The sequence below is a fragment of the Notolabrus celidotus genome, chromosome 24 (genome assembly GCF_009762535.1).
Source record: "Notolabrus celidotus isolate fNotCel1 chromosome 24, fNotCel1.pri, whole genome shotgun sequence".
In the NCBI taxonomy this organism is placed as follows: domain Eukaryota; kingdom Metazoa; phylum Chordata; class Actinopteri; order Labriformes; family Labridae; genus Notolabrus; species Notolabrus celidotus.
This window is the reverse complement of record NC_048295.1, coordinates 565,092-589,082: the sequence shown is the minus strand read 5'-3', so window position 1 is coordinate 589,082 and position 23,991 is coordinate 565,092. Positions and strand designations below refer to the sequence as shown.

At 42.8% G+C, this 23,991-nt stretch overlaps 3 protein-coding genes across 14 annotated transcripts; 1 reads left to right on the top strand and 2 right to left on the bottom strand.

The window, feature by feature from the left end:
* Positions 1-746: 746 nt before the first annotated feature.
* Positions 747-19,083, bottom strand: LOC117808220. 12 transcript variants are annotated; one of them, XM_034677820.1, is made up of 24 exons: positions 16,860-19,083; positions 15,365-16,703; positions 14,718-14,802; positions 14,580-14,637; positions 14,325-14,442; positions 11,934-12,031; positions 11,377-11,814; positions 9,613-11,239; positions 9,144-9,407; positions 8,782-9,052; positions 7,965-8,122; positions 7,304-7,744; positions 6,643-7,071; positions 5,973-6,422; positions 5,303-5,752; positions 4,674-4,937; positions 4,316-4,570; positions 3,978-4,223; positions 2,774-3,031; positions 2,391-2,693; positions 2,013-2,282; positions 1,400-1,483; positions 1,222-1,307; positions 747-1,069 (listed from the first exon to the last, which is right to left on the bottom strand). In XM_034677820.1, exons 7-23 carry the CDS (start codon positions 11,765-11,767, stop codon positions 1,241-1,243), a joined length of 6,228 nt encoding a protein of 2,075 aa, XP_034533711.1. In that variant the 5' UTR covers positions 11,768-11,814; positions 11,934-12,031; positions 14,325-14,442; positions 14,580-14,637; positions 14,718-14,802; positions 15,365-16,703; positions 16,860-19,083; the 3' UTR covers positions 747-1,069; positions 1,222-1,240. The 12 variants fall into 12 exon arrangements, with proteins under 12 accessions (XP_034533711.1, XP_034533709.1, XP_034533715.1 ...); XM_034677818.1 differs by having other exon boundaries at positions 747-1,307; XM_034677824.1 differs by having other exon boundaries at positions 747-1,307; positions 5,303-5,614; positions 6,285-6,422.
* On the top strand, positions 15,501-21,793 carry ephx2 (epoxide hydrolase 2, cytoplasmic). The gene is made up of 18 exons (XM_034677831.1): positions 15,501-15,692; positions 16,306-16,384; positions 16,481-16,643; positions 16,874-17,064; positions 17,175-17,297; positions 17,423-17,494; positions 17,623-17,718; positions 18,207-18,285; positions 18,402-18,436; positions 18,657-18,683; positions 18,911-18,996; positions 19,211-19,316; positions 19,521-19,595; positions 19,708-19,750; positions 19,871-19,973; positions 20,302-20,371; positions 20,766-20,846; positions 20,977-21,793. The coding sequence occupies exons 1-18, from the start codon at positions 15,592-15,594 to the stop codon at positions 21,121-21,123; spliced, it is 1,677 nt and encodes a 558-aa protein (XP_034533722.1). The 5' UTR covers positions 15,501-15,591; the 3' UTR covers positions 21,124-21,793.
* On the bottom strand, positions 21,557-23,792 carry plaat1l (phospholipase A and acyltransferase 1-like). The gene is made up of 5 exons (XM_034677835.1): positions 23,377-23,792; positions 22,727-22,856; positions 22,370-22,458; positions 22,130-22,294; positions 21,557-21,970 (listed from the first exon to the last, which is right to left on the bottom strand). The coding sequence occupies exons 1-5, from the start codon at positions 23,761-23,763 to the stop codon at positions 21,905-21,907; spliced, it is 837 nt and encodes a 278-aa protein (XP_034533726.1). The 5' UTR covers positions 23,764-23,792; the 3' UTR covers positions 21,557-21,904.
* Between the last annotated feature and the right edge of the window lie 199 nt (positions 23,793-23,991).

Below are 23,991 nucleotides of genomic sequence, written 5' to 3'. Positions count from 1 at the left end.
CTTTTGAATAACATTTTTATATATTTTGTTTAATTTGAAGCAAAAATAAAGATCTAATCTTTTTTTACAGTGAACATTACATTTATTATAATATATAATCGTTGAAGATATCAGTCGTATATTCATTTTTTGATGAGTATAAACAAATCCTTGTTCATTTTGATAAAGATCAATACATCAGATATGATTCAGTGATTAAGATTTATATGTAGGAACTTCTGTTCTTATATAAACACATGTTTCTGTAATGAATTTGTCTTGTAGGATAACAAATATTGGTAAGAATTACACTACAAGTCTAATGAAGAAAAATAACTCTTTAATGGAGAAGGGGGGGGATTAAATACACTGTGCTTAATCCCACTCCTCTTTCAAATGTCCTACAAATCATTATGTGTCTGTGTTTTCTGCTTGTCATGTTTTGCATGAATGTATGTAAATATGCATTTCTATTTAATTCATATTTAACTGAGCCTTTACTTGTGCCGATGCTCAGGTGTGAGCTCTGTTTCTGTCCCCCTGAGGTCTCCGTGTGAGCTGCTTCCTGTGTAGAGGAACAAGACAGCAGAATATCTGTTCACTTTGATCCAGTATATTTATGTTAATACCAACACATGGCTCATATGACTTGTTGTGGCTCTGAGGCAAAGATACTGATTTGGACTTCAGTATTTTTAAAAATGACTGGTGATATTTTAATTCTCCAAAATGTCCCTGTTGTGAATATAAACATACAAACACAAAAAGAAACAAATAATGTGTTTAATAAAATGTAGAATTACAAAAGGATTTTACTTGCACGTGATGCCAGAGAGGGACTCGCAATATGAAAAAATACAAATTCTGAAGTTAACAATACATAAGACCCCGAGGTGATTTGTCATACACCGAGTAGAGAGGACACAACATTTATCACTTGTACCACTTTAAATAGAAACCACAAAGTCTCATGATCACACAGCATGATTATTTTCCTGAGATGTCTTGTATATTTGTCTCCTCATCACTCTCTTTTGAGTTTAACTTTGAGGTATCATTACAGAGTCATTCTTCCTGTCTCTGAGCGTCCCTGTTTTTAAAAAGAAAACACATATATCAAACAGATTTCATCACAAAGTTAAAAAAAGATGATCGTAAAATTCAAAAGGATACCATACAACCCAAAAAATTACCACTTTAATCTACAATTTAAACATTTCATTCAATCTGACTGAATAATACCACCACAGTGACGCCTGGTTCACCAGATTTCAAACTGCTTGTATGTCTTAAAGGGTGTTTGGTCCATGATGTTGTTCCTGAAGAGTCTAGAAGAAACAGGAAATTGAATGATTTAACTGGAGAAGAATCGCTTCAAATGTCTGCAGAGAGGAATGCTGCACTATAAATTCATGCTCACCGCACAGTTTGAAGGCAGGGGTTGATGGAGATCAGTCGGAGCAACATGGAAGTCGATGCATCAGTGATGTTATTGTGACTCAGACTGCAAAGAACACACAAACAAAAGTGACACAGTGTAAATCACATCGTATAAGTCAGCTGTATTTTCAAAGATCTACACTGGCAGACACACATCTGACCTCCAAAGTCAATACAACAACAAACACTACTCTCCAGAACTTTGCTCCTTTTCTCCAGACTGATCAATACTTGGAGCTGACAGCTGAGTTGTTACTGTATAGTGATGCATGCTATGATGTATCATGATCTAAGTCAGTAAATATATTTAAAATCTTGGCATCTGTGATTCATCATATGGGATCCTGGATGAGCATGGATTGTCTTCATCTCTGTTGCTTCCTGAAGGTATTTTCAGAGTTGGCACATCAAAGACAGGATCCTCCATCTTTCATTTCAAACCGTTCTCTACTTCACTGATTTCTCTAGATATTAAAGAGCATACTGACACCAGAGTTCAGGGAGATATCTCTTACTTCTACATTATTACCTCCATCCCCCACTCATGCTCCAGCTGACACTGCATTATACACATTCTTGTTTCATGAACTCACTCGAGGACTTGTGCTTTGTTCAGATATGTGATGAGTGTAGACAGCAGCTGGTCAGTTATCTGGCAGTGACTGAGGTCCAGCTCTGTCAGCTCTTCAGTAAAGTCCAGCACCAAGGCCAAAGCTTCACACGCCCTCTCATCCAGTTTGGTGTGACTGAAATCCAGCTCTCCACCCAGGACTCCACACAGGGACTTTGCCCTGCTTACTGAGTCCCTCTCAGTGAAGGAAGGAACCAGGAACATCAGCTGGAGGAGGACATCTTTACTGGCTCTGTGCAGGAGAATCAGAGCACAGAGCAGGATGTTAAGATGCATAAACATGAATCAAACCAGCTGGTTTAGCTCTAGCTGTGGTGTTTGTCAGTTTGTGGTCCCCCACCTGAGGTGGACTCTGTCTAGAACAGGAAACAGCAGGACCAGTCCACTGTCCTCCACCTCACAGTCCTGCAGTTGGAGCTCTGTGTCCTTGCTGTTGTATCTCAGGATGGTGGAGATGGCCCGGCAGTCAGCAGTAGTCAGACAGAGAGTCTCACTCTGACCCCCCTCAGACAGGTTCACTTGAGAGGAGCAGGACAGATCCAACCGGTGCTCCAGAGTCCTGAGCAGACTGACCGCTCTCTCCTGCTGGGCATCAGAGGCAGCACAGCAGTGGACAATCCTCAGCAGCAGATTCCTGTCAACACTGGTGGGAAAATGATTTAGAAACACACAGCTGACCAACAACACAACCGTATCTGTGAGAAACAGTCACTAATGTCTGACCTGAGCCGAGAAACTCTGTCCAGCGTAAAGAGGATGGAGTTGATTTCCTCTGTTGGTATGGAGGTCCACAGGAGGTTCAGCTTTACTCCATCACCGTGTCTGAGGGTGTAGAGCAGAGGAGCACAGTCCTCCGGCTCCATCTCTCTGCAGGTCAGGTTGATCACATGATCAAATGACCTCAGTAAACTGGGTATGATGGAGCTGGCACGAGTCTTATGGATCTCTCTGATGGCAGTCAACACAAAGAGGGGAGAGGGCCTGAAAGCAGAAGGTGTATTTACAGAGGTCTCATTTGTAAAACACTTCAAAGGTCCAAACTAAAAATGTCCTCAAAGACTAAAACCAAACGAAGTTCAGGCGTCTAAACCCATGCAGTCCGTGTGATCTTTATGGGTCACAGTGCTCACATTAACTACACCACTGTTCACCCTCAAACACAGACTTCCAACACTTCATGGACACACACATTCATTACCTCAGAAGACTCATTCACATCAGACTGTTGATCAAATGTTCTTTACAGTTCATCCTGACAGCAGATCAGGGAGAGATTAAGAAAGCATTGTTTCTGACAAATACATGGAGGTTCTCTTAAGGCTGGAGAGAACATGTAGTCACTGACAGAGTCAGTATAACAAGGTGGTGAAGACGTGTTGGGTCAGGTGACTTCTGAATGCAGTTTTATTTACTCTCAGAAACATTAAAAATCTGTTTGATGGTATATGGACCGGTTCAGAAGACGCCCTGCTCTGTGTCCTCAGAGTGATTTGATTTCTTCTTTGAATTATTAAAAACATGTTTTCATCAGGTCAGCACTGTGCAGTCAATGTTAGCTTACATTAGATCAGAGGAGCGTTTGAAACATCTCATACTTACATCACACTGCTGGTCTGTGTGTTTGTGGATCTTTAACTTTGGATAATAACTGAAATTTAAAGGCTTTAAATACAGTCTGGTAACACATCAGAGCCTCTCCATCATCTTCACTTTCTCTCTTTAAGTGTCTTTATATCGATCACAGAATTTGAATGGTGAGTGGTGTGCACCTTTACAGACTCCATATTGTGTACCGTGGTTTTAAATCAGATTCCAGGTCACATTGTTAATTAAAAGGATTAAATCTGCAGTAGGAGACGGACCACATGAATATAAGAGCTTATGATCAGACAGGGTAAACTGTATATGAATGAAAACACAAACAAACCTTTTAAATACCACCCTGTCCAGGAAGGGAAGCAGACGTGTGATGCTCTCCTGGAGGAAGCGGTTTTTCCTCAGGTTCACAGTAACAGTCTGAGGGGCGGACTGCAAAAGATGGTGAAGATGCTCCCAGTTCAGACAGACGGGGGTCAGGTCTCCATTAATCTTACTCAAGAAGGACCTGGTCAAGTCCTTGTCTTGAATTTCATACAGGAAGACAAGCACCAGCTCAGAAATCTTCTCACTCAGTCTGTGGAGGAAAATGTATTTAATAAAAGGAATTGGTAATTACAATATATTTAACATTTCACTAATTGATTACAAGAGTCAGGAAACTTTTACTTGATAGTCAGAGGGCCATCGTGAAGCAGGAGCGGTATCAGACCCTGAGCAGGGATCCTGGACTCAGTCAGGTCTAACCGTCTGATGGTCCAGTATCGCAGCAGGGAAGCCAAACTGCTGACCACCCTCAGCAAAACCCTCTCTGAAGGCTGGAGGGTCTGAGAGGAGAGAGAAAGCTCCTCAGTGACAGACAGACGGGCCACTCTGTTTCTTCTCACCCACCCACTCAAAAGCAAGGCCATGTCACTGGAGAGACTGAAATTCAAACACAGAGAGAGCATTGAGGACATGAGCAATGCAGACATTTAAGCAGGACACGATGGTGTTTGTAGAGAGTCAGTAATTGAATAATGTAAACCTCAGACTGTGTAGTTTTGTTGTGTGTCTGAATAGAAGTGAGGCTCCTCGGACAGATATCCTTCTGGGTGTGAGGATGAGATCCACGTTAGAACCACAAAGGCCGAGAACTCGTCCAATGGTGTCGCACGTTTTGCTGCGTAACTCCCCTGTTAACGAAAAGCTGAACCCGATCAGCTGCAGGAGAGACACCAGCTGCTCAGCCTCCTCTCTGGATCTCACTGACATGGATGCACACACACACTGGAAGAACTTGGGATCACAGCTGAAACAGAAAACCATAAAGAGAGGGGCCTGTCTCAGACAAAAATCCTCCTTCAGCTCCAAAGAGTGCTGGATGAAACCTTTCTAGCTGCTTCAAAGAGTGCTGGATGAAACCTTTCCAGCTGCTTCAGTCTGTCACAGATCTCTAAAATAATGAAGATGTATTTTAAAGACATGAGGAGAACTAAAGGATACTTAGCTTTTCTCTGGTTGTGGTGTTTCACTTTAATTCAGATAAAGAAAACTTCTCCTCCACCTCTCTGGATTATTAACTCTTCATGACCTTTAACCTCTCAGTGAGCTGATGAAGATAAAGGAACACACCTTTACAGGTGAACACTGATGTGTGAAGAACTGTTCATTTACCTGAGCTGTGAGATGAAAGGCAGACACTGCAGGAGACTCCTCACTTCACTCTCTTCATATGACCAGCCTCTCAGCTCCACAGGTTTCTTCTGTGATTGGAGTTTCAGCACTTCCAGGAGGATGGAGGTCTTTCTCTTTGAGAGGTCTATGGACCAGACCTCAGGAGTTGACTGGAACACTGACTGTAGTGATGGAAGGACCCTCAGACCAGTTTTAGTCTCATAGTCCTTCATGTAGGAGCACAGATCCAGCAGGAAGGAGCTCTGATAGTCCTCAAAATCATAAAAAAACTCTGTTTTATGAAGAGGGAATGTTTGATATGTGCAGACTGATGATAACAGCTCCAGTGTGTTCTCTCCTGTCTGCTGATCTCTCTCTGCTGCTGCACAGATCAGACTCCCACACAACTTGACTCCACCTTGAAACTCTCCAGAGAAACTGAAAGAAAAGATGTAAAGTTTGTCAGGATGTGATGTCAACAGCAGGAAAGGAGACATGTTTTACTGATGGAGGGTTTAGGAGCTTACAAAGACCTGTTTGAGATCAGAAAACTGTTCAACTGATCAATCTCAAACTCAATGACTTTACACCAAGTCAAAGCTGAGCTGATGAAGATAAAGGAACACACCTTTACAGGTGAACACTGATGTGTGAAGAACTGTTCATTTACCTGAGCTGTGAGATGAAAGGCAGACACTGCAGGAGACTCCTCACTTCACTCTCTTCATCTGACCAGTCATACACCTCCACAGGTTTCTTCTGTGATTGGAGTTTCAGCACTTCCAGGAGGATGGAGGTCTCTCTCTCTGAGAGGACTATGGACCAGACCTCAGGAACTGACTGGAACACTGACTGTAGTGATGGAAGGACCCTCAGGCCAGTTTGAGTCTCATAGTCCTTCATGTAGGAGAACAGATCCAGCAGGAAGTCACACTGGAAGTCGTGATAATCATCAAACTCATCTGTTATATGAAGAGGGAATGTTTGATATGTGCAGACTGATGATAACAGCTCCAGTGTGTTCTCTCCTGTCTGCTGATCTCTCTCTGCTGCTGCACAGAACAGACTCCCACACAACTTGACTCCACCTTGAAACTCTCCAGAGAAACTGAAAGAAAAGATGTAAAGTTTGTCAGGATGTGATGTCAACAGCAGGAAAGGAGACATGTTTTACTGATGGAGGGTTTAGGAGCTTACAAAGACCTGTTTGAGATCAGAAAACTGTTCAACTGATCAATCTCAAACTCAATGACTTTACACCAAGTCAAAGCTGAGCTGATGAAGATAAAGGAACACACCTTTACAGGTGAACACTGATGTGTGAAGAACTGTTCATTTACCTGAGCTGTGACATGAAAGGCAGACACTGCAGGAGACTCCTCACTTCACTCTCTTTATATGAACAGCCTCTCAGCTCCACAGGTTTCTTCTGTGATTGGAGTTTCAGCACTTCCAGGAGGATGGAGGTCTTTCTCTTTGAGAGGTCTATGGACCAGACCTCAGGAACTGACTGGAACACTGACTGTAGTGATGGAAGGACCCTCAGACCAGTTTTAGTCTCATAGTCCTTCATGTAGGAGCACAGATCCAGCAGGAAGGAGCTCTGATAAAAGTCAGAACTCCTTGTTTCATGAAGAGGGAATGTTTGATATGTGCAGACTGATGATAACAGCTCCAGTGTGTTCTCTCCTGTCTGCTGATCTCTCTCTGCTGCTGCACAGAACAGACTCCCACACATCTGGACTCCACCTTTAAACTCTTTAGAGAAACTGAAAGAAAAGATGTAAAGTTTGTCAGGATGTGATGTCAACAGCAGGAAAGGAGACATGTTTTACTGATGGAGGGTTTAGGAGCTTACAAAGACCTGTTTGAGATCAGAAAACTGTTCAACTGATCAATCTCAAACTCAATGACTTTACACCAAGTCAAAGCTGAGCTGATGAAGATAAAGGAACACACCTTTACAGGTGAACACTGATGTGTGAAGAACTGTTCATTTACCTGAGCTGTGACATGAAAGGCAGACACTGCAGGAGACTCCTCACTTCACTCTCTTCATCTGACCAGTCATACACCTCCACAGGTTTCTTCTGTGATTGGAGTTTCAGCACTTCCAGGAGGATGGAGGTCTTTCTCTTTGAGAGGTCTATGGACCAGACCTTAGGAACTGACTGGAACACTGACTGTAGTGATGGAAGGACCCTCAGACCAGTTTTAGTCTCATAGTCCTTCATGTAGGAGAACAGATCCAGCAGGAAGGAGCTCTGATAAAAGTCAGAACTCCTTGTTTCATGAAGAGGGAATGTTTGATATGTGCAGACTGATGATAACAGCTCCAGTGTGTTCTCTCCTGTCTGCTGATCTCTCTCTGCTGCTGCACAGAACAGACTCCCACACAACTTGACTCCACCTTTAAACTCTTCAGAGAAACTGAAAGAAAAGATGTAAAGTTTGTCAGGATGTGATGTCAACAGCAGGAAAGGAGACATGTTTTACTGATGGAGGGTTTAGGAGCTTACAAAGACCTGTTTGTGATCAGAAAACTGTTCAACTGATCAATCTCAAACTCAATGACTTTACACCAAGTCAAAGCTGAGCTGATGAAGATAAAGGAACACACCTTTACAGGTGAACACTGATGTGTGAAGAACTGTTCATTTACCTGAGCTGTGACATGAAAGGCAGACACTGCAGGAGACTCCTCACTTCACTCTCTTCATATAAACAGCCTCTCAGCTTCACAGGTTTCTTCTGTGATTGGAGTTTCAGCACTTCCAGGAGGATGGAGGTCTTTCTCTTTGAGAGGTCTATGGACCAGACCTTAGGAGCTGACTGGAACACTGACTGTAGTGATGGAAGGACCCTCAGACCAGTTTTAGTCTCATAGTCCTTCATGTAGGAGCACAGATCCAGCAGGAAGTCCCTCTGATAAAAGTCAGAACTCTCTGTTTTATGAAGAGGGAATGTTTGATATGTGCAGACTGATGATAACAGCTCCAGTGTGTTCTCTCCTGTCTGCTGATCTCTCTCTGCTGCTGCACAGATCAGACTCCCACACAACTTGACTCCACCTTCAAACTCTTTAGAGAAACTGAAAGAAAAGATGTAAAGTTTGTCAGGATGTGATGTCAACAGCAGGAAAGGAGACATGTTTTTGATGGAGGGTTTAGGAGCTTACAAAGACCTGTTTGTGATCAGAAAACTGTTCAACTGATCAATCTCAAACTCAATGACTTTACACCAAGTCAAAGCTGAGCTGATGAAGATAAAGGAACACACCTTTACAGGTGAACACTGATGTGTGAAGAACTGTTCATTTACCTGAGCTGTGACATGAAAGGCAGACACTGCAGGAGACTCCTCACTTCACTCTCTTCATATAGACAGCCTCTCAGCTTCACAGGTTTCTTCTGTGATTGGAGTTTCAGCACTTCCAGGAGGATGGAGGTCTTTCTCTTTGAGAGGTCTATGGACCAGACCTTAGGAGCTGAATCAAAAAACCTCCTCAGTTTTGGAAGGACACTTAAACACCCTTCGCTCTGGATGTGTTGATACAAATCAAGGATGAGCTCATGCTTGTCGCCAACAGAAAACAACATCATAAGCCTTTGCACAACATCTTGTAAGCTCAGTTTTTTGTGAAGTGCTGCTTTCAGACATAAATCCATGAACAGCTTCTTCTTTACTCTGTCCTCCAGTGTCCCCTGGCTTGGGTCCTGTAGTCCTGGACCTTTATCAGTCACCCTGAAGCTGTGAGATAAAAACAGATCTGTGAAAGCATTGACGGTGAACAGACTGTAGATCTATTTGATGTATGTTGGATCAAAAAAAAGCTGCTCACCTGAGCGACCTGATGCGGGGCAAAGCCTCGAGGAGGGACTCACTCAGACTTGGGCAGAATGTGGTTTCTCTACTGTCCCAGTGAAGGCAAACATCCACCTTGTTTGGATTCTTCTGTATGATGTTCACTGCTCTCTCAAACAGTTGTGTTTTACCCTGAAGTGGAAGGTGGAACTGATTTCCATCATGGCTGAGCAAGCGGACTTCTTGGAACTGTCCTTCACTGAAGACAATCTTCCACAGCTGCTGAGGCAGAGAGTCACACCTGTAATTCAAAGAATAAACAGAGACCATTCCCTTATTAAAGAAGAGAGGAAGAAAGAACATAAAATAAACTGATAAGTTACAGAAGCTAATATTTGGTATCCAGTTCTTACATCTGTTTATTCTCAATAAGGTCATGAGCTTTTTTATTACACCTGTGTCTGTCTGTTTTAACTGAGCAGGACTGCGGCAGGTTTAACACTTACCATTGGACATTATCAAGACATTCAAACAGTCTTCTCATTCCTTGTTCTGATACAGACACATCCTCGAGGTTCAGCCGAACTTTCCTGTCCTTCGACAGAGCGACCACACTGGCCACAGCACAGCAAAGATAGGAATCCAGACTCTCTCCACTGAGATCAAGATGGTAGTCCAGTGTTTCCAGAAAGTAGACGCATAGGTCAGGACACTGCGACTCATACAAGCACTGGCAAAAGAACAGCAGGTCCATATCAAGCCCACTGCCTTCAGTAGACACAGAGTCAAATGTGTTTATCAGTTCCTTGAAGAACCAGTGAGCTGTACTTTTTAACTCCTGAGCTGGAATCAGATGCTCCATCAGACTCGGGCTCTTCTCAGTCAACAGTCTGCTCATGAAAGGGATCAGGTGTTTCATGTGTTTCCTCTCCTCTGTGAGGCATTGCTGAAAAACATCCTTAATCTGATTTGGATTCCTCAAGAGCCACAGAGCTGCATAAAACTCCTGCACTGTGTAGTGGAGAAAGGCATATGTTGTTTTTGTTTTAGTGGGAGCCACTTTGACAACGAGTGGTTTCAGGAAGGAAAGGACACAGCTGTCTTCACACTGAAAGTCTGTCAAGTTCACAGTTTTTCTTTGAGTTGCATGAAAAGCACACTCAGCCAAAGACAGTATTTCCTCTTTCTTCTCCTGGATGAAGGAACTGAGGTGTTTGTTTGATTTGTTGCTGCTCGTTTGAAGGCAAAAACGAACAATGTTGATGTATATTTCTGTCATGCTGCATGGCTCAGGAGAGTCTCCTGTTGTCTCAGATAAAACACAGGCAGCCACCATCAGTGCATACATCGGGACATGGCAAAGAGTTAACAACTCCAACTGGCTCAAAATCTTCCTGTGCTCCTCTCCAAGAATCGTTGAGAAGTAATTCTGAATGGTCTGTTCACTAAAGCCTTTCACCTCCACTCTGAGAAAGTCTCCACAGAGGAAGTCCTCCTCTTCATCGTCTGGTCTGCAGGTTATGATGACTTTGGCGTTAGGAAGAATCTCATTCTCGACAATTCTTTTGACCACTGAGGAGGAGAGATCAGTGACTCCATCAAGAATCACTGTGACATTGTCAGAGTGGTTCTTTATGTCCTGTAAGACCTCGGCTTTGCCTTCATCTGGTTCACTGTAAACACTGAAGAGGAGTTCCTCCAAGCTCATCCCTTCTGTGATGAGGGACGTCTCTCTCATGTCAAAGTAGAACATGTAATCCAGCTCCTTGCTTTCTCTTTCTGCCCACAGTTTTAAAATTTCATGACCCAGTGCGGTCTTTCCAATTCCAGGTTTACCAACCAAGAGGATGTTTTTATCTGTTTTCAGCAGGTCACTGGGAGATATATTGGGTTTGTCCTCAGGGAGGTATGTCCGGAGCTTCTTAGGGCGACTCATCTTGCTTTTCTTGTTCTTAAATTTCTTGATTTTAGACAGAGATCCACTTCCTTGTGTGTCTAATACCAGCGGACTATAGCACAGATCAGGCTTGTTGTTTTTGTCGAACAGTTTTTGGTTTCTCATCCAAAACGTAGTGGACTTTTTTCGTGCTCTGGTCTTCAGCTTTGTCTGATATGTGTGGCAGGATCTTGGACCTAAAACAGACCCAACAGTGAGAGAGTAAATAGCTACTGAAGTGACCTTACACTCGGTTTGCACACAAACACATCAACGTGCATTATATAAATAAATACACCAATCAATTTTAAAACAGAGTTTTGCTTTACAATACCTTGTAAGCAGCCTCGATACATGTCAGCATCTTCTTTGAAAGGATAGCAGCTTATCCAGTACAGCAGGTTGAACCTTTGACTCTCAGGAGAAGCTTCAGTTGTTTTCTCAGGAAGAGAAGATGTCCTCCCTAAGGTCCTCTTCCTCGTCACGTCAATAATCCTGAGGAACTTGTAGCAGGCTGCTTCACCTTTCTTAATGACTGAGTCCAGTGTTTTTCTTGCTTTATCATAGTCATGTCTTTCTGCCTCAATGTTTATGACCTCTTCATCACAGAAAACTTCTTCCTGATACAAATTCTCCAAAATCACGGAGAGATCCTTTAATTCATTCACCAGCTGGCGTCTGGCAGACCGGACATATTCTAAGGCAGACTGTGATGTACACGCCATGTGTCCCTGCTTCTGTGTGATCTACACACAGACCCACCTTCAATGATCTGGAGAAAAAAAGAACAGGGAGATATCATGGTAATACATAATGTCTCATATCTCCATGTCTATCTCAACACAGCACTCATTTGTCTGCAGACAAAGAGAAAGGAGAGTTCTGACTCACTGAAAAATCTCACCACAGCAGTGTTCGGTGAGGTCTTAGTGTCAGGGACCAGGTACTGAAACCAGTGAACCCTCGTCAAATGAAGACAGATTCTTTGCCTTTTGAGTAAGTAAAGAGCAAAGAAGATCTTTCAGATAAAGACATTTCAGATTAACATTCGTAACATTCACACAAACGTATCTATGTTTCAAACAGATTCTCACACATCTCAGACAATGTAAAATTAGTGTTTTCTCAATGTTCTTCTGAAACAAGCTGAAAGGAATCTATCGCTCTCTGATTTGTAAAAATGGATCAAATATATACATGTACCTAAAGGTTCATGCCTCTGTCTGCAGCTTTGACACCCACATGAAGGAGTACAGACAATGGGGGAGGGGAAAGAGCAAATAGAAGCATCCGTGTTCCTTAGGTCAACCATTGTTAATGTTCAAAGTTATGATTACTCTGCACCACCAGCCTCATGACCTCGTGGCCATGGAGTAATCATCTCATGGCCACGAGACAATGATTGTTAGTCTGCTCCATGCAGAGACTGTGTCAGTGTTGCTTAAGTGGCGTTAAAGTGCACAAGCTATCACTCTTCAAACAAAGAGTCCAGTCTCAAACTCAGCAGGTAAACTGAGTTACACCAGGACTTCTCTCTCCATGTCTGTGTTATGGCACGCTCCCTCACTAGTTAGGAGTTAACCCACCTGACCGCTCCCTCTCTCTTCCTCCCTTCTAGAAGTTATTTTACAGCTCTTAAAAAGAGGAGTCAAAACTTGGTATCAGACAGGATCTTATATGAAGTGCAGTGTGCTTCAGAAAGGGCTGAAGATAGTTATCTACTTATTGTTTCGTGCTGGATCACGCAGCCACACACTCTTCCTAGGGTAAAGGAGCCATCTAGTAATATTTGTGGTCGATGGAAGGTAGTGTCTGAGGATTATAATAAATCAGTTGCATCACTCTGCAGGATGTATTATAAACAAGTTACAGTCTGAAACAGACAAAACATTAACATGTATAATGTTCTACATCTACATATCCCATAAAAGGGTTAGTCTACAGCTGAGTTTACACGTGCTGAAACAACTCAGGCAGCTTGAACAGTGGCTTCCTGCAGATGAGGAACAATGTGACCTCAGAGGTACGCCTCGCTGTTGTGACATGCATTCAGCGCCAGGGCTCAGCTGTACATTTCTGATCTGAGATACGGAAGTATTTTACAACAAGGAAGTATAACTCGACTGAACATCGTCTTTGTCTTTTTAAGACAGACAAAGTCACACATGAAACTTTTCTACAGTCTATGGGAGGGGCCCAAATTCTTAAAATGGAGAAACTCAGGTGTAACTTCAAAATGTACAAGTACATAGACCTCATAGAGGTAAATGATTATACAGGTATTTTCTTAAACCTGTTGGTTGATCTTAAACACAGAGTCTGACACTGTATGGACTTACATCAGACGGCAGGACTGTTCTGCTCTTCATCTCTATCTTTGTTATAAACTCTCTCTCTCTCTTCAGCCATCCATCCATACATCCATCCATAGATCCATCCATAGATCCATCCATCCATCCATCCATCCATGCAGACATCCATCCATCCATCCATCCATGCAGACACCCATCCATCCATCCATCCATCCATGCAGACATCCATCCATCCATCCAACCATAGATCCATCCATCCATCCATCCATCCATCCATCCATAGATCCATCCATCCATCCATAGATCCATCCATCCATCCATCCATCCATGCAGACAGACATCCATCCATCCATCCATAGATCCATCCATCCATAGATCCATCCATCCATAGATCCATCCATCCATCCAGACATCCATCCATCCATCCATCCATGCAGACATCCATCCATCCATGCAGACATCCATCCATAGATCCATCCATCCATCCAGACATCCATCCATCCATCCATCCATGCAGACATCCATCCATCCATGCAGACATCCATCCATAGATCCATCCATCCATCCAGACATCCATCCATCCATCCATCCATGCAGACATCCATCCATCCATCCATCCATAGATCCATACATAGATCCATACATCCATCCATCCATCCATGCAGACATCCATCCATCCATCCATCCATCCATGCAGGCATCCATCCATGCAGACAGACAGACATCCATCCATCCATCCATAGATCCATCCATCCATCCATAGATCCATCCATCCATCCATCCATCCATCCTTCCATAGATCCATCCATCCATAGATCCATCCATCCATCCATCCATCCATAAATGTAGATGAGATAATGATGAAACTCCATCTGGACACTAGTTTGTGAAGTTTTGCCAGGTTCACACAGGGGGTGTCGGCCGGAACACCACTTAAGGCCAAGTTCTCAAGAGCACAAAAAATACTCACCCTTTCATTCACGCACATGCAGCTTCTTATGGCTTGACTGTCACTGCACCCCGCAACTCATCACCGCATGGCATCACTCAGCTGGGGAAGCCCCTCCCACATTAAAAAACTCAGCACCCTATTAAACGGAGCAGAAATAGAACAGGTTTTAATATAACTTTGGGACCTTTTCTACAAACAATCCACCCATCCATCCACCCATCCGTCGTGTTCACTTGCTTTTAATAACTTTGCTCTCCTCTCCCTCAGACTCACCAGGACGTCACGGTGTGCGCTACTTCCAGATCATCCAGTTTCCAGTGAGTTTGTAAATCTGAGTTAGAAGAAGCAAGTAGTGTGTAAAAGCACTTTGAGAGGTCAGACAGACTGGAATATAAGTACAAGTCCATTTACCATTTCATTCATCTGACAGCGAGAAGCTTCACATCAGTTTACTTTCACATTCGCCTCAAACGTCACATCCTGTTTGAATATCGAACTAAAAACCACAGACAGGAAAACACCCACAGTCATTATAAAACAATAAGTGATATATTATGGGCTTAGTGTAGAACAGCTCTAAAGTTAACTCCCAACAGTTCACAAAGATGTAGAAAATCTGACAGGATTGTTTAAAGAACAAGAAAAAGTCTCCAAACCCAACATGAGCCTGCTCCTTTTCTTTAAAATGTGTGTGTTTGTCCATTAACAGCCCTTTATTCTGGACAGACTGCTTCCAGACACTTTGCTGGATCCTTCTCAAACTTAGTACGAAATTACCTTTATTATAGTTTGTGGCTGAGGCTGTGGCACCGTGAAAATAACAGCCACTTTATGCCAGAACAAGGACATTATTGTAAATCTCATTTTATATTACAATAAATATAACAATAATAAAATATATAACAATTGTATTGGAACATTCAATGTGCTCCAAAAGTAGAGAGTATGTCCAAACAAACTAAATGTCATAAGTGAGCCAGAGTCAGAGTGCCACCTTCTCATGAGGAACACCTTTACTGAGAGAATAAATCAACTAGGAAGTGAATCCATTCACACACCTGAGTGTCTGCTTGCTGGACAGAATGCAGGTACTTCAATTCACCAGAGGATGCATTGTCCTCTTATATGAAGTGTTTGGTGGATGAAAGGAGGAGCTGGCAGGGAGAGTGGGCGGAGCTTCACTGGGAGTCTGTGCAGAAGGCAAAGCTTGGGCAGAGCTGCAGAGAGGACTCACACTGCAAGAGGACAGAAACATTAAACCCTCTTCCACTCAGGCTCAGAGGAGATGGCTCAGAAGAAAGCAGTCTTATTCAACTTCTGGGGAGTAACAGTTTCTACCAGACATGAAGTATTCAACAAGTTGGAGAAGCTGCATAACCTGCCAGGGTAAGGAGGCTGTTACATAATCTGTAACCTTTGATTCACTCCTGAGATACGTTAAAATAAATCATATTCTGTTACTCTAAACAAACTGTGCAAGTGGAAAGAAGTAAAGGGCAGATACGTGTGTTTTCTGCAAACACCAGCTTCTTTTCCATCATTAGGAACTTTATTTTCCAAGTGCAGTTTTGTTTGAGACTTCCTTAAAAGTGGAGTTCAGAGAATACAAGCTGACATCTCAAATATTCTTAATGCCTTTTAATGTCAGACGCACCCCTGCAGCAGTATTTGTGTGTGTGTTTAGTTGTTCATGATCATTGTCTCTAAATTTGATGACTTTGTACATTTTACTCCTGCAAACAAAGTCCTTCTTTGGAGCTGCAGCTGGTTCGGACAGAGACTTTGTTAGATACAAAACCGAGAGTGTTTCGTAATCACAGCTCAAACTGTGCAAAAGGTCAGGGGCCATTTCCTGTCTGTCTTGTTTGCAAAGCTCCTCTGTTCAACATGCACAGCACAAGTTCAGATCTGCCCACTGCCAGCTCGGTTCTCCTGTTTTCAACCAGGTCCAACAGTCCTAATAAAACGGTTGATGTAGTCTATAAATCTGTGGTTTCAGGGGCTTTCTGTCCAGTGTGGTGTCTCATAAAGACAGCGCCATGACCCAGGCAGAGAGAGGACAGTTAACACTTACTCAGGTGGGTGATCTGACATGACATGACTTACTCTCTTCTAACCTGTATTTGCTGTCACTGAGTTCTACAATGTCTGTGTGTTTATGTGTGTGTGTGTAGCTGATGCCAGCATTGGAGGCAGACTGTGCAAAGGAGGCCCAGGTCAGGGGCCTGACTCTGCCTTCTGGTTGGTCAGCTGGAGACCTTCTGGAGGAACTCAGAGAGGCGATGATGGACGTCCGAGCCGCTGTGCTGCAGACAGCTGCCATGCTGCATCAGAAAGGTACGCCCATCCAAACACCCGAACACTAAGCATGAACAGCTGTGGAGGGCAGACGGCAGCCTGTGGAATAAACGAGTTCCTCATACAAAATGTTTGAGCCTCCCGAAGCTCGTGTTTCACGGTTTACATCAGGAAAGAAGATAACTCTTAATCACACAACAAACATCCTCCATCAAATTCAAGAGAAGAAGGCTAAATGAAGTCTGATCGACTCACATCCCTCTGATCAGGTTTCCTGACAGCTGTGCTGGCCAATGATTGGGTAGATGACAGCTCAGCTGGAGACCATCCAGCCCGCCTTCTGTCTCTGCTGGCCAGCCATTTTGACCTGGTCCTCCAGTCCTGCCGTGCCGGTCACAGGGTCCCTGAGCCTGAGATGTTCAGCTCTGCTCTTCAGCACCTGGAAGTGACATCACAACAGGTAGGAGACACGCTCACACAGTTTATTAAACACATGAATAAACATCCTGGAAACACTGTTGGAAGAGACAAAGAGGACAGCCAGGATATCTTGGTTTGCTCTTCTTTCAGGCTCTGTGGCTGGATGCTGAGGAGGAAAGTGTGAGGGCAGCTGAGGCAGCAGGGATGGAGGCCATTTTGGTGAAGAATCTGGATGATGCTCTGAACAAACTGGCCAAAATCACTGGAGTTCAGGTGAGGACCAAAGTAAATCTGGAAAGGTGAATATCACAGAGGAGGAGCGGCTGGTACCAGAGGCTGCTGTGCCATCATCAGCATGTTGTCATACACTAATCTGGACGTGTGTTTCTGTGTTTCAGGCTGTTGGAGCAGAGTGTCCTCCACCTTCCTGCAGCCCTGAGGAAGTCTCTCATGGATACATCACCCTCAAGGTGAAGATCTAAGATCATATGAGAGTTAAAACACTTCAAATGTATTTTCTGAGGACACTAATGATTTGTTTGTGTGTTTGTGTGTGTGCGTGCGTGCGTGCGTGCGTGCGTGTGTGTGTGTGTGTCAGCCTGGTGTGAGGACTCATTATGTTGAGATGGGCTCGGGCCCGCCAGTTCTGCTGTGTCACGGCTTCCCGGAGAGCTGGTACTCCTGGAGGTATCAGGTAAGTTTATAACGTGTGTCCTACAGCATTTCATTTACACCCAGGACGGACAACAAAACAACCGTGTAACACAGATTTTCATTCTCGTGCATATACTTTAAAAATCTACAGCTAATGATGGAGAGATTTCCTTTACATCAGTAAAAGCAGAGATTCAACACTGTAAAAACACCTGTAACTAAAATGTGAAAGGTTTCAGCATGTGAGTGCAGTCAGTTTGATGTCGTTGGAGTATTACAAACTGATTACATCATGATGCTTCTAACTGGAAAAGCAGGGTTGTGCCTTTCCATGACTGTTACATGCTTAATGGTGCAAAAACCTAATCTCAAAGTATCTCCAGGTGACTCCAGAGCAGAAAGAAGTGAAATATTTCCCCTTGCATGAAAAGGAAAAAAAGAAATAATGTGCAGAAAAGTTGTAGATGTAATTAAATGTGTTTAGTGACCCAGAGGAATGAAACTCTCTGTCTTTCTTACTGAACACAGATCCCAGCCATTGCTGCAGCAGGGTTCAGAGTGTTGGCTCCGGACATGAAGGGCTACGGAGAGTCCACAGCGCCTCCTGGTGGGTGTAGCGGAGTACAAGTTCAAATAAGCATACTCAAATTATTTCATTTCCTCACATTTGTTTTGCATCCTCAGAATTACCCTCTTGATAAACATTCATTTTTTCTTCTCCAGACATTGAGGAATATTCTCAGGAGCAGCTATGCAAGGTATAAACTCACCACAACACATTTCATCACATGATATTTATATAGGTGTCTTTATCTAACCATATCTCTGCATCTTCACCAAAGTGTTTCACTGGGATTAAGTGACTTTGATCCCTTAAACAACAATAAGGAAAATGACTTTTTTAAGTAGCACAGAAGTTCTGATCAGACAGAATGGTATACAATACATAAACGTTATATTTTCTGTGTTATTCTGCAGGATTTGATCACATTCTTGGACAAAATGGTGAGTAATAAGAGCTACCAATGAATACTGTTACATTGAATGCTGAAAGGAGAGTTCATGAAAGCATCAAAAGCATGAACTGAAATGTTCAGAGTTTACCTTTCTGCTGTGTTTTAAAAACAAACCTGCACACTGAACATTTCCTGCAGACAGAGACGCCTCTCTGACCTCTGTTTGATGCATAAAACAAACAGTAAACATCAAACATTTCCTCTGTTCTCTGACAGTCCATACCACAAGTCACTCTGGTGGGTCATGACTGGGGTGGCGCCCTGGTGTGGACCATGGCTCAGTTTTACCCTGAGAGAGTCAGGTGAACCAACAAAAACACACACACACGTGCATATTCTTACAGTAAATGTGCTTTACAGTAGTGTGTGTGTGTGTGTGTGTGTGTGTGTGTGTGTGTGTGTGTGTGTGTGTGTGTGTGTGTGTGTGTGTGTGTGTGTGTGTGTGTGTGTGTGTGTGTGTGTGTGTGTGTGTGTGTGTGTGTGTGTGTGTGTGTGTGTGTGTGTGTGTGTGTGAAGGGCTGCAGCGTCTCTGAACACACCTCTGTTTCGTGTTGGTTCGGCTGCTGAAGACAAACTGAAGTCTCTTCCCATTTTTGACTACCAGATCTACTTCCAGAAGCCCGTAAGTCTGTCTGCGACACGCTGACACACCAACACATGGGGGGATAAGAATGAGTGTAGATCTCTGTGTGATCATTTAGAACACAATAAGGGAAAGAGTGCTGAAAAAACAACAACAACATACTCAGAATGATAAGGAAAGAGACAAGAAGCAGCTCGTACATCAGAATCAGACTACATATGTGTGGGTCTGTTTTTCTTCTAGGGTGTTGCAGAGGCCGAGCTCGAGAAAGACTTGGCGAGGTCGTTCAAGATTTTGTTTTCTAGCAGTGCTGAAGCAGTGAGGACACACACACACACACACACGCACGCACACACACACACACACACACACAAAGACCCAACAATCTCAGGTGTGTACATCCATAAACAAAAGTTGTGTTTCCTCTCAGGCGCAGCGCCCGGCTCTCAGCAGTGAAGGCGTCTGTGCTCGAGGTGAGATTGGTCTTTGACGTCTACACAGAATGTCCTGCTGAAACATGTTTGAAAATCTTACTCAGACACAAAATGATTAAAAAAGACAGTCACATTCTGCATGCTCTCTGTGTGTTGCAGGCGGGCTGTTTGTGGGTCTGCCAGAGCAGATCCCTCGCAGCTCCATGCTGACAGAGGCAGATCTGCAGTACTACGTCAGCCAGTTCAAAGAGCGAGGCTTCAGGTCTGACACGTCTAGAACATAAGATCCTACCTAACTCTGAACTTCATTTGTAATGTTTGTATTTTAAAGGAAGTGTTTGCTGTTGCAGAAGATGTTCTCAAACATTAATGGTGTATTATCTGACAGACGATGTGCAGTTATATACGTTTGTAACACACAGGAGCGGCTGTGTGGCTTGGTTGGTCGGTTTGTTTGTGGTATTCTATGGCTTGAGTATAAGAACTTGTTAGTTTGGATTCAGTAGCACAGCAGCACTAGCAAGACAAACAAAGATAATCTTTTATGTGCTTGTGAGTTAATGATATCATTCTCGTGCTTTGTTTAACAGGAGGCCGTTGAATTGGTATCGTAACAACGAGGCAAACCAGAAGTGGATGCGCTCTCGACCTGTTACAAAGGTTTGTTACTGAACACCTGAAACAAACATTCAACTGAAAACAGAGAGTTTCAGTCCATCCTGTGGAGCATTTAACACTCACAGTTCATCCTGAACATTTACAATGAGGCCAAAACATCCTTAAGGAGGATCAGCTGTCCTGGGAAAAAGTTTCACTGTCGTAACGTTGAATAAAAGATGTTAAGTATATTTAAAAATGTTAAAAGATGAAAGAAAAGTGAACCTTCAGTTATCCTGTCTCTGATTCTTCTTTAAAGAAATGTTGAATGTGCTTCAAAACCACAACTAGCTTCTGTATTCTGTTTGAACAGGCTGCTTCCGTTTCCTCCTGTACAGTTAAAAGACTAATTTTAAGCCTGTGTGTGTTTGTGTGTGTGTGTGTGTGTGTGTGTTAGCCACTGATGCCTGCACTGATGGTTACAGCGGGTAAAGATGTGGTCCTGCTGCCAGAGTTAACCACAGGGATGGAAGAAGTGGTATGTAAAAAAAATAAGCTGGGAACATCAGACTACATGTGCTGAATATATATATATGATATGTATATCAGAAATGGATTGAAGTTGGTGTGTGTGTGTGTGATCTGACACCTCTGTTCATTGATTGTAGTTCCCTAACCTGAGCAGAGGACACATCGAGGAGTGTGGACACTGGACTCAGATGGAAAGGCCAGCAGAGACGAACAGCATCCTGATAAAGTGGCTGAAAAAAGCACACGAGAAAGCTGGAGGTGTTAGTGTAGCACCCAAACTGTGAGGGTGAAAGGAAGGAAGGGAGGAAGGGAGGAAGCAAAAGTTGGGAAGATTAAAAAAGATTAAGTGAAAGTGCAAAAAGCCTTCTCAATAAATGTGAGTGTAACTTTAGCAGAACAAAAAGTTAATGCAAGCATATTTTAGTCAAGAGCAGGAACAACTCATGGATGATAACAAAATTAATCCGAAGCCATTTTTCTAACTTTAGATTAATAAAACGTACTACTCATGAAACATGTGAGGCTTTTCTGTGGTTTGTATCGCCTTGAACTCTTTGTTGCTTCGGCCTGTTGGTGGGTGGGATAAAACAGGACATTTAAGTGGTTATTCTGTAACTAATTTTAGACTACAACACAAAGAATCCAAATAATAAAGTAGGTAAAACAGAAACTTCTCTTGACTGTTGGCTCGGGTAAAGATGGATTTAACAGTTTGTGTTTGTAACAAAAAGTTTATTAAAGCTAAAGAAGATCAACAGCAGAGGAATGAAATAAAACATAGTAAGAATAAGGCAACAGATAATACAAATGTGGAAATAATTGTAAATAAAACATTTTTTTACTTTTACTTTTACTTGATTTATCCAGAATATTATACCCTCACCCTTTATGCACTGGACCCTTCTCTTTAAAATAATGTGACTGAATACTAAGAATAAAACATCCTCACATTCATTGCAGGTGTACTGACTTCATTCTTGTTATATCCTAACCTCATAATCCTGAAATGTAAGCATTCAAATGAAAATGTCGCCCTCCAGTGGTAGAGATGAGAAGTGAGCCTTCTTATAGTTTCTTCTCCTCAAAGGGCTTCTTCCAGGCCGGCATGATGTGTTCATAAATCCTCTCTATCTGCAACACACACACACACACACACACACACACACACACACGCATGTATGTTGCTTGTGAGGACCCTTGATCATCACATCAGAATCATAACTGTATGGTTTGAAAATAAAATAAAAGCCTCAGAGAAACTGAAGGAGATTCAACCCTCCATCTACTGACCTGCTCGGACTTCTTGACTCCGTATCTGAAGAGCGTCGCCTGATGTTCACTGTTATGAAACAGGATATCAAACGTCATCTCCCGTCCCATCATGCTCTCGATGGCCGGCTTCACCACGCTGTGGAAGTCTCTGGCCGAGAATGCGTCGTCCAACATGTTGTTTACCTGCAAATAGAGGAGTTAATTAACACCACTAAGTTTTATCAATTCAACAGTCTCTCACAAATCACATGATGAAACCTTGTATTTCTTCCCCAGCAGCTCCAGTGGATCCAGCTTGACCTCTGACCTCAGAGCTCGACCGAAGCGCGGCAGCTTGGAGTCTGAATCTGGAAAACAAACATCAGTACTTAAAAGATGAAATGATGAAAGAGTCCACACAATCTAAAATTAAACAACTTTCCTTAAAATAATACAAATATATCTGAGAAACTGAGAAATGCAAACTAAAGAGCAACTAAACATTCAGGTGAATGGACTGAATAAACTTTACAAGAGAATATCCTTCACAATAATCCCTTTCTCTGAATATCTTACTGCCCTGGCAAATTCTTTATTTTTGAAGACAAGCAGAAAGCTCAGCAGAGTGTCACAAACCTCGACATGTCAGGTGGGCAACATAGGGAACACCGTCCCTCTCTCCGTAGTACACGGCGAAATGAGAGAAGTATTTGTTCCTGGGGTACTCGATGATGTCCCCTGGGAACATCTGGGGTTGGGAATTTATCTGCAGAGACAACAGGCAAAGGGGTAATCATGTTCATCTCTTCCATTACAGGAAAGACTGACGGCAGATCTGTGAAGTTGATTTTGATTCTCAGGAACTGTTTCTGATTTCACGCCTGATTAGCCCTGATTTACAGACACACTGTATGAAAAATACAGGAATCAATGAGAAGCTCAAAACCTATCCATGGGACACCATGAAAATAAAATCAATTTAGCTGCTTTAGTTATTGAGAGCCATTGAATGCTCAAAGTCTACATAAAAGAGCAAACTTGTAGTTAATAATTCTTGAGTTTTTGAGTCTCTGAGTTTAAAACAAACATCTCCTTCAAGAACTACCCAGTGACAGCTCATGTAACTTTAACATCTTAGCTGTATAAAGAAGCTCTTTATTAAGTTACCAAAAAAGACCTTAAAATGTAGAGAAAAGATGGATCTGTAATCTGATATCTGTGGCAAAAAGAGCCGATAAACACTCAAATAAATCATAAATAATATTAAAACTTTAGGTTCAACTCACCTGGCCCATTGGTTCAGGTACGTACTGAATATTTCCTCGCTTGCTTCTGAAATAAAACTTGAAACACAAACACAGAAACTCCTGCTGCTTTACATAATGCCTGCACCGTCTGTCACAGTCACAGCAGGCTGCACTCACTCCCCCCACCCTAAATCTCCCTTCAGTGTCACCATTAAACTCAGGTTTGTGATATATTGTGCGTTTTATGTTGTGCGCCTTAGCTTCACTCCAGGTGTTTTTTTGGGGGGGGGTCTGGGTTTGGTTTTTGGGAACATTTCTGCTGATTTTACACAGGACGATCCAAAGCAAGCAGCTCTGTGGCTCCCTCAGGTCCTCGTCCCTCCACATCTGGGCGTGTGATGCAGGTGTTTCCTGAAGACAGGACATGAAAGAAGAAGTCGCTTCAAGCAGACTTTTTTATGAGATATGAAAGTAACAAACCCGTCAGTGGCGACAAAATGTATTTACTTCATAAATGCTTGTTTTATTTCTTTGTATGCAGATCAAAAAATAGGTCAGCTGTTACCCCAGTCGCCAGTCTTTAATCGGCTCGACTAACTTCATGTTGCACCTTAATCAACTCTGGGAAACAAAACAGATTCAAGATTCTTCCTT